This window comes from Chiloscyllium punctatum, chromosome 11 (assembly GCF_047496795.1).
Source record: "Chiloscyllium punctatum isolate Juve2018m chromosome 11, sChiPun1.3, whole genome shotgun sequence".
In the NCBI taxonomy this organism is placed as follows: Eukaryota; Metazoa; Chordata; class Chondrichthyes; order Orectolobiformes; family Hemiscylliidae; genus Chiloscyllium; species Chiloscyllium punctatum.
This window is the reverse complement of record NC_092749.1, coordinates 41,991,789-42,005,959: the sequence shown is the minus strand read 5'-3', so window position 1 is coordinate 42,005,959 and position 14,171 is coordinate 41,991,789. Positions and strand designations below refer to the sequence as shown.

Genomic DNA, 14,171 nt, shown 5'->3' with positions numbered 1-14,171 from the left:
AAACCAAACAGAGAACAGCCAGGGAATTTCTAGAGGCATGGCACTCATCCACAGATTCAATCAATAAGCACATCGACCTGGACCCAATATACTGACCACTGCAATGGACAGCTGGAACTGACAACCGGAGGCGGCAGAGACAAACCACTATAAATGCCGGTGGGAACATCACAGAAGCGCTTCACAGGAGGCTCCCAAGCACTGAGGATGTCACCTAGACAGGGGACGAAACGTCTGCAACACAAATTCCTAGCTCGGCGAACAGAACCACAACAGGTTTTTAAATGTCACAGATTATGCCCTTCATTTACATTTTTAAAAATTAGTTTAGCCATTTGGCGGAGCATTATTGTAATCCCAAAAATATTTAATAAGTAGTTTATTCTTAACCCTGGGCAGTAGAAGACATTCTGTTAGCTTGTGCTGATGTTATTTCATGAACATTTCAGATCACAAAGGAGTTCTAATTGTTAAATCTCATGGGGCAACATAGGCACACTTCTAAAATGCTCCAATCACTTCATGTAAGTGACCAATTCATCTGTACTTAAGGAAGTGAAATTTTGAGTTTTGGCTTAAGAGAAACTCATACATGTATTATCTATTGCAGCACTTGTATTATTTCTTTAAACAAGGGTCAGCATTAATTATAGTTATCACACTTTCTATTCTTCATTCCACAAAAAAAAACACTTTTTAAAAATTTCTGTCTCGGGTACTGTGAAGCCAAGAAGTTTTACTAATTTCAATTGCATAGTTAATACTGCAGTAATATTTCTGTAACAGACTTAAAAATGTACTTTTTAAACAAAAAGATAATTTTATGAATGACAAATTTAAGAACTATGATCCTATATGTATCTTTATTGTGTTTGAAGTGTTCTATAAAAGGTTTTGCAATTACCTTTTATGAATAAAGATCTAGTCTTAGTGAAATATAAATTACGTAAACACCTTGTGTTAGCATTTTTCAACTGTATTTCTTCCTCCTGCAGTTGATATCTCTTTGGAATATGGTTTCGCAGGCATAATAAACCTGTAGTATTTGTCCAAGTGGCCATTTTTCACGTGTGAGATTTGGAGGAAAATAGCCTAAGTTTCTATGAAAGGTTAAGCTACAAGGGCCAACTAGCCTCACCACTTTGTGCACAAACATTTGGAGGAGAGTGTTGGAAGGATTTCTGACTGTGGAGAAAGAAGCTTTCAAAACCAAGATTGATACTGTTGTATTATTCCACAGATTTTAGGAAGGTGCTATACCTTTAAGACAGCTAGATGACATTGCAATATTGTTTAAGAAGGGCAGTAAAGACAAGCTGGGGAACTATAGACCAGTGAGCCTGACCCCGGTGGTGGGCAAGTTGTTGGAGGGAATCCTGAGGGACAGGATGTACCTGTATTTGGAAAGGCAAGGACTGATTTGGGATAGTCAGTTTGGCTTTGTGCATGGGAAATCATGTCTCACAAACTTTATTGAGTTTTTTGAAGAAGTAACAAAGAAGATTGAGGGCAGAGCAGTAGATGTGATCTATATGGACTTCAGTAAGGCTTTCGACAAGGTTCCCCATGGGAGATTAGTTAGCAAGGTTAGGTCTCATGGAATATAAGGAGAACTAGCCATTTGGATACAGAACTGGCTGAAAGATAGAACACAGAGGGTGGTGGTGGTGGAGGGTTGTTTTTCAGACTGGAGGCGTGTGAGCAGTGGAGTGCCACAAGGATCGGTGCTGGGCCCTCTACTTTTTGTCATTTACATAAATGATTTGGATGCAAGCACAAGAGGTACAGTTAGTTAATTTGCAGATGACACCAAAATTGGAGGTGTAGTGGACAACGAAGAGGTTTACCTCCGATTACAACAGGATCTGGACCAGATGGGCCAATGGGCTGAGAAGTGGCAGATGGAGTTTAATTCAGATAAATGCGAGGTGCTGCATTTTGGGAAAGCAAATCCTAGCAGGATTTGTACACTTAATGGTAAGGTCCTAGGGAGTGTTGCTGAACAAAGAGACTTTGGAGTGCAGGTTCATAGCTCCCTGAAAGTGGAGTCACAGGTAGATAGGATAGTGAAGAAGGCGTTTGGTATGCTTTCCTTTATTGGTCAGAGTATTGAGTACAGGAGTTGGGAGGTCATGTTGCGGCTGTACAAGACATTGGTTAGGCCACTGTTGGAATATTGCAAGCATTTCTGCTCTCCTTCCTATCGGAAAGATGTTGTGAAACTTGAAAGGGTTCAGAAAAGATTTACAAGGATGTTGCCAGGGTTGGAGGATTTGAGCTACAGGGAGAGACTGAAGAGGCTGGGGCTTTTTTCCCTGGAGTGTCGGAGGCTGAGGGGTGACCTTATAGAGGTTTACAAAATTATGTGGGACATGGATAGGATAAATAGACAAAGTCTTTTCCCTGGGGTGGGGAAGTCCAGAACTAGAGGGCATAGGTTTAGGGTGAGAGGCGAAAGATATAAAAGAGACCTGAGGGGCAACTTTTTCACGCAAAGGGTGGTACGTGTATGGAATGAGCTGCCAGAGGATGTGGTGGGGGCTGGTACAATTGCAACATTTAAGAGGTATTTGGATGGGTATATGAATAGGAAGGGTTTGGAGGGATATGGGCTGGGTGCTGGCAGGTGGGACTAGATTGGGTTTGGATATCTGGTCGGCATGAACGGGTTGGACTTAAGGGTCTGTTTCTATGCTGTACATCTCTATCACTCTATGTAGCATTCTGGTATAAGGTCTCTTACTTATTCTCTATACAGCGCTTGTGAGTTGTTTAACAAGCAGCCAGTATGCTATTCAGTCTGTTAACCACTCATCTATTTATGTACTTTATTACCTAAGCATATAACCCAGACTATGTAAATCTGAGACATCATATGAGTGTATGTAGTTAATAAAGTTCTAGTTATGAGTCAGTTTGAAATCTGCGATATATGCCACAGGTGCTAACATGTACAAAAACAAAAGCAAACCAGATATTATGCTTACTATTACCTGCACGTACACATTTCGGCAGGGATCATCAGGAGTAAGAATTTTAATGAAACCTACAGGTATTGACATTAATTGTGATAGTCCAAGTTCAACCTCCAGTTAAACCCAATAGCTGTAGTTAAAAACTTATGTTCTGAATTATTACGTCATACTGGGTGGTGTTTTGACATTTTAATAGTTTTGATCAGCTCCTTTTAAATCAACCAACATCGCTGACAATTTTAAAACTTGGAGTGGTCGTCAAAATTGTTGAAAATGCTACACATATAGGTTTACATAGTTTAAGAACCGGGAGTGTGTTCCTGGAAAAGCAAAGCACATCAGGCAGCATCCGAGGAGTAGGAGAATCGAACGTTTCAGGCCACAGCCCTTCATCAGGATCTGCTGTGCTTTTCCAGCAACACATTTTTGACTCTGATCTCCAGCTTTTGCAGACCTCACTTTCTCCATTGTTTAAATACCTCCTATCTGGTGTGCTTAATGGACGTGGGAAATTATCTTCTGGCATAGCAAAGTTTTTGAACTGTTTATACAGTGTGCAATTTTTTGATTGGTTCAAATCATCTCACTTCCCAATTAGCACTTTGTTCTATAACATTATTTGCATAGTTATTGAAATATAGACAATTGACAACCGTCAACACCAAATAATCAAATTGGTGACAGTATTTTGTTCAGTTCTTCACTGTTCATTTGTTTGTTCATTCTCTATGCAAAATAATGTTCCACAAAAACAAATTTATAATATAAAGACAGCATATCTTAACAGTTGAGAGGAAATTCACCTCAAATCAGTGGCTTCACTGGTGCATAAACACAGACATTGAATGGTTGGTAGAATAGCTGCTTCTGTGCCATATGTCCTGCATCGTCAAATACTTACAAAGCGACCCATCTTGTCCTTTAGTACTGTGATAAAAAATGCATTTATTTCACCTGTGCATTATGTTTAACAGAAAATACTTCAGTTGAACTTTGATGTGAAGTTATTGCAATAGTTTCCAAACTCCAATCTAAAGTATTTTTATTTTAACATTCAAATTGAAATGTAAAAATAGCTAAATTTATACTTTGGCTTCTGCAGAAACATTTTCTATCTCTGCCCCAGCTCCAAACTAACTAACCAGGAAACATGAATGCTACCTAAGTGGCCTGAAAATTGTTTGGCGTGGAATAGGTTGCATGTGTTTGTGCAGCAAATCCACTCAAAAAAGCAAAGTAAAATATCAGTATGAAAAGCACAATACTGTAGACTCTAGAAATCAAAAGGAAAAGCATATCTCATATTTGATTGTCTACCAACAAGGGTTTGCATAAGCCCTCCAGGGTAATCAAACCGAAAACTCTTTGATCATTCCCTTATCTGTTTTCTCTGTCAGTGCTGTGGGTACATTTGCTCGAGCTCTGGATTGTAGCAGTTCTGTCAGACAACCGAGTTTACACATGAGTGCTGCAGCTGCTTCAAGGGACATCACTCTGGTAAGTTCAATGCAGTTTTTCTAGAGACTGGCGAAGGATTTTCAGATAACTGTACATTGAAAAATAACAGTTCAAATTATTTAATAATCCAGTATAAGTGTCAACATCATCACTTCCCATCCCATGTATATACATACCTTTGACATACAGCATTGTGCATATCACTGTGGGAAACAACTTGGAATGCCTCAGTAATGCTGTCACCATTTCAAGTATTGAAATAATTAAATGAGTTCACAAGTATTTATCTTTAGCTGACATTCAAAAAAGAAGTCCAGACCAAGGCGTTGTAAATTTATGTTCAGAATGTAGTTAATTGGCATAAAGTGGAGAAATAGTTTTCACAAGAAGTAGGTATGGGACTATCTTCCTCAAATTTATGTGAATGCTAGGACCTGTTGAAATTTTCAAAATGGAATTGAGATATGAAGCAACCACAATAGGCTTTGGCAGGGTAGGTGTTTGAATAACCTACTCTTGTTATGTTCATTCAGTTACCATATTTAAATTGTGTTACTCAGTCAGTACCTGCTGGGTGAGATTGTAGAGGTGATGATTCAGAGGTTCATTGTAGTTTGTCAGTGCTTTTAGGTATTGTGTTTTTACCCCCTTATCTGTGTAAACATTCGTTAATAATTCACTGGGCGATATGGTGGCTCAGTGGTTAGCACTGCAGCCTTAGAGCGCCTCGGACCCGGGTTCAATTCCAGCCTTGGGCGACTGTCTGTATCGAGTTTGCACATTCTCCCCATGTCTGGGAGGGTTTCCTCCGGGTGCTCCGGTTTCCTCTCACAATCACAAAAGATGTGCAGGTTAGGTGAATTGGCCATGCTCAATATTGCTATTGCTATAGTGTTAGGTGCATTAGTCAGGGGTAAATATAGGGTAGGGGAATGGGTCTGGGTGGGTTACTCTTCGGAGGGTTGATGTGGACTTGTTAGGCCGAAAGGCCTGTTTCCATACTGTAGAGAATCTAATCTAGCTTGCATCCTGGTCAGTCATAAAACAGAATAACACAGGAACAGGCCATTTGGTTCTTCATGTCTGTGCCGAGCATAATCCTGTCTAAACTAATACTTGAACATGAGACGTATCCCTCTATTCTCTGCTGGTTCTCATCTACCCCTGTGATGCGACTCTGCTGGTTAAAGGGTTGGATGCTAACTTTGGCTCATGTTTGACAGAGATAGGTGTCATATTTGCACTCAGTTGGGCTTGGTAGGAGAAACATCAATAATTCTTCCATCAGCTGATATGTTGCCTTTGTTATAGAAGGTACATTTGTTATTTCAACGAACGTTGTGATTATTTAAACCTCAGGAAGTATTAATCTGCAAAGGTTAAGAGGCGCTGGTTTAATGTATTGTCATCTCTTTGATCTAGTTGTTGAAATGCCGAGGGAATTTAGCCTTGTGGGAGTGAGATGGAGACAGAGGTAGCCAGTTGCTGTAGTTCTTTGTTCTTTCTGTGGACACATGCTCACATTCAGTTCATCCTTCTATCTGTCATAATGAAGATTGCTGGTTCTTCTAATGCAAAGTTCTTTTAGAGTCATAGAGTAATACAGCTTGGAAACAGGCCCTTCAACTCAAACTAATCCATGCTGACCATGGTGCCCACAGCTAGTTCCAATTGCCTGCATTTGGCCCATATTCCTTTAAACTCTTCCCATCCATGTACCTATCCAAATGTTTTTTAAAATAGTGCTATTGTACCTGCCTCAACTACTTTCTGTGGCAGCTCATTCCATATACACACCACATTGCGCGAAGGCATTGCCCCTCAGGTCTTTTTTGAATCTTTCCCCTCCGTCTTAAACCTGTGCCCTCCAGTTTTAATTCCCATCCCTAGGATAAAGACTATATGTATTCACCCTATTTATGCCCCTCATGATTTTATACACCTCAATAAGGTCACCCTCATTCTCCTATGTTCCAAGGAATAAAGTCCTATCCTGGCCAACCTCTCCCTAAAACTCAGACCCACGAGTCCTGGCAATATCCTCATAAATCTTTTTTTCCTGGCTTTTGAAAATGTAAACAATTATAATTTAATGAGATCTTCATTACCTAGGTCATGGATTTTTAAAAAATATTCATCCTCCGTACTGCCTAACTAGATTGAAGATTTGGCTTAATATTCTATCCTGCCTACAATCTGTGTTCAGCTGTCTTGATTATTTTCCTGACAGTTCTTACACTCCATGGCCTTGAGTCGAGATTTCTTTTTGACTGAAAGAGTCTGTTTTGGTTTTGGGCCATTTTCTGTGGCAGCGACTCAGATTGTTATCTTATTATTTGTCACCACTGAGAATGGTAGGGCCAAATTCTGTATAGATAGTTAATAGTCAAACAGTCAAGAACATTTATCTATCTTGATTGAAAATTGGTGAAGCAGCTTATGCAAATAAATGGCGTAGCTTTGGATATAATAGGCTGAACATTGGCTTTTTGCCCTTTGGGGGAATCACTTGTTCCTGCTAGTTGGTAGAATTTATGAACCAATCAACTGTTAATGCAGGGTTTTCTCCTGTCTTTCTTGCTCACCCAACACATTTATATGATTCTTAATTCCTGCCTCAGTGTGCCTCTTAACCTTGTTTAAGTGTCCCATCACCCTTATTTTTCTGAAAGTGCCTTCACATATTTACAAGTACCATCTCATTGGTTTTGGAATGTATTGTTTACATTTCATTTTGAGCCAACCTTACTCTTTCCAAAATATAGAAACTTCCCAGAATTTATTACTTTGCTTTCCCTCTTGATTTTTGTGAGTTTTTCCATTTGTTACTTGCAAGATACTTTTTCTTGATGTCATGTGATGCAACTCTGTGTGCCCACTGGTTTTTGCCCTCTACTCTTTCATATCTCTTTGTCCTCCTTTTTGATATGTTCTGCGTTCTTCTTTTTAAAATCATCCCTTTTTGGAACTCTTGATTCTGCTTAGATATCATCGACACATGGCAATTTGGACACAGTCCCATTGAGAAACATAGAATAATAGGAACAGGAATAGGCCATTTGGTTCTTTGTGTCTGCTGTACCATTCATTATGATCACAGCTGATCACCCAACTCAATAACCTGTTCCTGTGTTTCCCATATTTCCTGTGATCCCTTTAGCCCCAAGCACTATATCCAACTCCTCCTTGAAATCATAGTGTTTTGACCTCAACTGAATTCCACAGGCTTACTGTACTCTAGGTGAAGAAATTTCTTCTCATTTCAGTCCTAAATAGTTTATCCCATATCCTTGGTTCCTGGTTCTGGACATCCCTCACCTTCAGGAACATCCTTCCTATTCTATCCTGTCTAATCCTGATAGAATTTTATAGGTTTGTGAGATTCCCCATCATTATTCTTAATTCCAATGAATGAGTCATACAGCATCGAAACAGACAATTTGGTCCAACCAGTCCATGCCGAACATGATCCCAAACTAAATCAGTCCTACCTGCCTGCTCCTAGCCCATATCCCTCCAAACCTTTTCTATTCGTGAACTAATCCAAAGTGTCTTTTAAAAGTTGTAACTGTGCCCACATCCACCACTACCTTGGGAAGTTTATTCCACACGCGAACCACCCTCCATCTAGAAGAAATCAGTTTGGTAAATCTTTACTGCAGTTTCTGTACAGCAAGAACATTCTCCCTCGGATAAGGAGACCACAATTGCACATAATATTTCAGGTGTGGTCTCACCAAGGCCCTGTATAATTGCATTAAGACATCCTTGTATCTGCATTTGAATTTTCCCACTATGAAGGTCAGTATAACAAAACCATTTCCCTACCAATGCTGGTTTCCTTCAGTTCCACCTTTTACTAAACCCTGTATTCTCCAACATTTCCAGAATGGTATTTGTCACCTCATTTGTAAGCTCAGAACCAAACAAATAAATTCCCCTGTTTCTGACTGTAAGGGACTTGTATTTGTCTTCAATCATTTTCTCTTCATGTATCTGTAGAAATGTTTACAGTCAGTTTTTAAAATCTCCACCAGCCTACTCTCATACTCTTATTTTGTCTTTCTTAATCACTTTATCCTACTTTGCTGAATTCTAAACTTCCCTCACTCCTCAAGTCTGTTATTTTTTCTGGCCAATTGTATATCCCTTTCTTGGATCTGATGCTTTTTAAAATTTCCCTTGTAAGTCATGATTTGACTGCTTTTCCCTTTTTTTAACTTTTGTGCCAGATGGAATTGTTTCAGTTCACCCATATGCTGTTTGAATGACTGCCATTGCCTTTCCACAGTCATCTTTTCAGGTAGTATTCCCCAATCTATCATAGTGAAGTTGTACCTCATACTGTCATAGTTTCTTCTATGTAGATTCACCATCCTTGTCTCCGAATCCACTACGTCAGTCTCCATCTTGATGAGGAATCCTTTCATTGTAGATGCCCATCCCATGGACCTTCGCTCAAAGGCCTGTGCTCGCATTGACTTCTCAGTGTATTGGCCCAGAAGATTAACCTGTATATGCTCCAGGAATTCTTGCTCCGCGGTATTGTTACTAATTTGATTTGCCCAATATACATGAATATTGAAGTCACCCATAATTAAAAATGTTCCTTTATTGAATGCATCTCTAATTTCCATTGAATGTCATTCCAAACATGACCTCTACAGTTTGGATGTCTGTTTACAACCTTCTACACTAATGTTTTATTCTCGTTAGCGTTTCTCAGCTCTACCCATATACATTTCTCTTCATCGGAGTAAATATTCTTCCTCACTGTTGCATTGATTTCCTCTTTGAACAGCAATGCAACTCTATCACCACCCTTTCCTTTTTCTCTGTCTTTCCTAAATACTGAATACACCTGGACATTCAATGCTCATCCCTGGTCACCCTGCAGTCATGTCTCACCAATCCCAGCCATATCAAACTTGTTTTCATCCAGTTACACGATTAATTCATCAATGTTTTTGCAAATTCCATGTGCATTAAGGCACAAAGCCTTAGGGTTTGTGCTTTTAACATTACTTGCCTTATTCTCATTATTTGTTCCAAGGAGCAGTCACTTTATTGAGAGTTTACTACAGACCCTTCAGTAACTACAGAGATACTGAGGAGCAGATTTTGGAAAGGCACAGAGTAATAGGATTATTGTCATGGGTGACTTTAATTTCCCTAATATTGTTTGGAACTTCCTTAATTCAAATAGTTTGGATGGAGCAGTTTTTGTCAGGTGTGTCCAGGAACGACTCCTGACTCAATACGTAGATAGGCCAACTAGTGGGAAGGCCATATTGGATTTGGTGCTTGGCAACGAACCAGGCCAGGTGTCCGATCTCTTGGTGGGAGAGCATTTTGATCACAGTGATCACAATTTCCTGACCTTTGATATAGTCATGGAGAGGGATAGGATGTATGAGAAATTATTTAATTGGGGGAGGGGGAACTAAAGTGCTAATAGGCAGGAATTTGGGTGCCTAAATTGGGAACAAATGCTCTCAGAAATGCACGGCAGAAATGTGGAGGTTGTTTGGGGAGCACTTGCTGATGGTGCTGGATAGGTTTGTCCCGCTGAGGCAAGGAAGGGATGGTAGGGTGAAGGAATTTTGGGTAACAATGGATGTGAACTCTCTAGTCAAGAGTTAGAAAGAAGCTTACTTAAGGTTGAAGAGATATGGATCAGACAGGGTTAGAAGGTAGCCAGGAAGGAACTGAAGAATGGACTGAGGAAAGCTAGAAGGTGGCATGAAAAAGCTTTAGCATATAGGATTAAGGAAAACCCAAATGCATCCTACACCTATGTGAGGAACAAGAAGATGGCCAGAGGCCGATCAGGCATAGTGGAGGGAACGTGTGCCTAGAGTCGGAGGAGATAGGGTAGGTCCTGATGAACACTTTGCTTCAGTATTCACTACTGAGAGAGACCTTTATGTTTGTGGGGACAACATGAAACAGGCTGATATGCTTGAATAGGTTGATTTTAAGAACGAGGATGTATTGCAACTTTCGAAAATCATGAGAATAAATAAGTCACCTTGGCCAGACAGGATATACTCAAGGTTACTACAGGAAGTGAGGGAAGATTGATAAGCCATTAGTGATGATCTTTGAGACCTCCCTGTACACTGGAGTGGTGCCAGATGATTGAAGGGTGGCACACGTTATTCCTATGTTCAGCAAAGGGAATAGGGATAATCCTTGGAATTATAAACCAGTCAGTCTTACGTCAGTGGTGGGCAAATTATTGGAGAGGATTTTGAGAGACAGGATTTATGATCACTTGGAAAACCATGGCTTGATTAGAGATAATCAGCATGGCTTTGTGAAGGGCAAGTCATGCCTCTCAAACTTATTGAATTCTTTGAAGATGTGACAAAACACATTGATGAAGGTATAGCAGTGGATGTGGTCTACATGGATTTTAGCAAGGTGTTTGATATGGTTCCACACGGTAGGCTCAGTCAGAAGGTAAGGAGGCATGGGATACAGGGAAATCTGGCTATCTGGATATAGAATTGACTGTCCCATTGAGGACAGAGGGTGGTAGTAGATAAGAAGTATTCAGCCTGGATCTCAGTGACCGGTGGTGTTCCGCAGGGATCTCTTCTAGGACCTCTGCTGTTTGTGATTTTTATGAATGACCTGGATTAGCAAGTGGAAGACTCTGTTAGTAAGTTTGCAGATGACATGAAAGTTGGTGGAGTAGTGGATAGTGTGGAGGGCTATTGTAGGTTGCAACGGGACATTGACAAGATACAGAACTGGGCCAATAAGTGGTAGATGGAGCTCAATCTGGAAAAGTGTGAAGTGATTCATTTTGGAGGGTCGAATCTGAATGCAGAATACAGGGTTAAAGGTAGGATAAATGGCAGAGTGGAGGAACAGAGGGATCTTGGGGTCCATGTCCACAGATCCCTCAAACTTGAGACCCAAGTTGATAGGGTTGTTAAGAAGGCATATAGTGTGTTGGTTTTCATTAGCAGAGGATTGAGTTTAAGAGCCGCAAGGTTATGCTGCAGTGTTGTAGAGACCTGGTTAGACCACACTTGGAATATTGTATTCAGTTCTGGTTGCCTCACTATCGGAAGGATATGGAAACTTCAGAGAGGGTGCAGAGATATTTACCAGCATGCCGCCTGGACTGGAGGGCATGTCTTATGAAGTTCAGTTGAGGGAGCTAGGGCTTTTCTCATTGGAGCAAGTAAGGATGAGAGGTGACTTGATAGAGGTGTACAAGATGATGAGAGGCATAAGTAGAGTGGGTAGCCAGAGACTTTTTCCCAGGACGGAAATGGCTATAATTTTAAAGTATTTGGAGGAAGGTTTAAGGGAGATGTCAGAGGTCAGTTCTGATAATGAGAGGTTGGTGCATGGAATGCACTGCCAGTGGACAGTGGGGGCATTTAAGCGGCTCTTGGATAGGCACATGGAAGATAGTACAATGAAGTGTATGTAGATTAGTTTGATCTTAAGAGGTCGGCACATTGAGGGCCAAACAGCCTGTACTCTGTTGAACTGTTCTATGTTCTATTTGTCACTGAGGCCCTGTTTGATCCCGGTCCTTGATTTCTCTACCTACCATTTGTCTTTTTCCCATTTCTGGCATTGAGTTCTTGTCTTTGATCCTCTTTCTCTGACTCCTTGCATAGGTCCCAATCCCGTTACTTAAAAACCTTCCAACCACTCTAGTAAATGCTTCCACTCGGACAGCAGTCTCTGTCCTGCCAGGGATGACTAGTCGAGTTTTAACTGATCCTACCTTTCCAAGAACCAGTTCCAATGCTCCAGGAATCTGAAGCCCTCTCCCTTGCATCATCTATTCATCCATATGTTCATTTGATATATCATGTTATTCCTTCTCTGATTGGCACATGGCATCGGTAATACTTCCACTGAGATCACCACCCTTGAGGTTCTATTTTTCAACTTATTTCTTAATTCCCTATATTCTGTTTTAAGTTTAAACGAAGGAGTGTGCTCCTATATCGTATATACCAATGTGTACCACACCCTCCCCCTCCAAAATGCATGGTAGTTGCTCTGAGACATTCTTGGCCCAAACACCAGAGTGGCAGCATACCATCCTGGCGTCTTGTTTGTGGCCACGGAAACAGTTGAATCTCTGATAACTGTTGCATTTGCGTGCTTATTACTACTTCATGCAGCAAAGCCAATTGTGGTAGAATAAATTTGCTTGTTGTTATTTTCCCTTGAAATGTCTTTTCTTTCAATAGTATTTAAAGCCACAGAAAGTTCCTGCTCTGCTTGGTGGTCAACTTATTCCCTTCCTGCCTGTGGAGTCTTAGTTGTATTGTGACCACCTCCTTATACATTCTATCCATGGTACAGTTTGCCTGACAGATACTCCATAATGACCCCAGCTTTTTATATCTCTTTGCTATAGATATGCAATATATGATAAGCTGGTTTTGGCCCATTTAATTAGTTTTCAATTTTATCACTGTCTAGTTCGAAGCCAGTTTGTAGCTTTGTGCTCTGGTTCTCTCCTCAAGGTTGTGCTATCAGCTGTGTAGAGTGTTAACTTGGAACTCTGTTACCTTTATGGTCACAGAAACAATGGGGCAGTTTTGTTCTTTTGGGAAAAATCTGCAGCTCTTCCCATCATGTCTTTCTGTTGTTAGTCAGGGTATTGTTACGATATAGAAGTGAACCCCTCTGGTAATTGAACAAAACACCCAGAAAAGCTTGCCTCGCCTCATAATTTGTTAAAATATGGGTGACAGAGAACTCCCAAATTCCACTATTTAAAGAAAACAACATTAAACAACAACTATTCACAACGCTAAGACCCCCTTTCTCGAAGCTGCTTACAATTTGCCTCCAACTCTATAACAATATGCTGTTCCAATAAAACGCTAAAATTACATCAACTTAATTTCAAAACCTCATAGTCACCGTCTTTTTCTCTGTCTTCACTCTTCTGGCTGAGGACCTCCCTGGGTCGTCATCTTTCTTTTCCCTCGAGTATGTTTCACATGAAAATGTACCTTTGATAGGGAGTGTTTCCTAATTTCTTGGAGGGCAAGATTTTAGAGGAGCAGTAAGCTCGCTCTCTGTACTGCTGTCTGACCAGTTTTCAAAACATTTACCTTTTTATATCCCCAACATCAGATTGTCTCATTGGTTCGATGTTGGCAAAACAATAAATTTAAAGTTGATTGGATTTTAGTGTCGGGCATAATTTAAACTGATTAAATTCAAATTGTTGTCCAAACAGCAACCAAACTCGGGTATTCATTTCACAACCAAATGTTACATATTTTCAACTTTCCAGTACACACTGGGACTGCCATGCAGTCATATACACAGGTGCTTTCAAGCTCACAATTCAGAACATCATTCTCTCTCTCTCTCTCTCAAAGGTACAGCACACGCCTTCAACTTCAATATCCCACCCTCCTTAAGAAAAAAATGATCCATCATAATGAAAAGATGGCTTCAGTTTCTTTTCTAATTCTTAATCCTATTATGGTGAAATACATATATGCACTCAATATATAACATTGGAATCAGTCAAATCTTATCTACACTTTTTTTCTTTAAATCTACGATAACTCATCGGCTATCACATTTTTACAACCCGCAACATGTGCAATTTGTAAATTAAAAGTCTGTAACATATTTTCTAATAGTCACATATTTTTGTCTTTAAATCTTTCCAAGAATGTAAGAGGATTGTGGTCCGTGTACATAGCTGTCTGCAACCCATTATTCGACACA

General features: G+C 40.2%; 1 protein-coding gene across 9 annotated transcripts in view; it reads left to right on the top strand.

Moving 5' to 3' along the window:
• Nucleotides 1-14,171, top strand: part of mta3 (metastasis associated 1 family, member 3) — a 242,560-nt gene that overhangs the window by 119,641 nt on the left and 108,748 nt on the right. For all 9 annotated transcript variants that reach the window (XM_072580676.1, XM_072580680.1, XM_072580681.1 and 6 more), the window contains one exon: nucleotides 4,373-4,472. In XM_072580676.1, coding sequence (XP_072436777.1) covers nucleotides 4,373-4,472 — 100 coding nt within the window. The remainder of the gene's footprint in view (nucleotides 1-4,372; nucleotides 4,473-14,171) is intronic.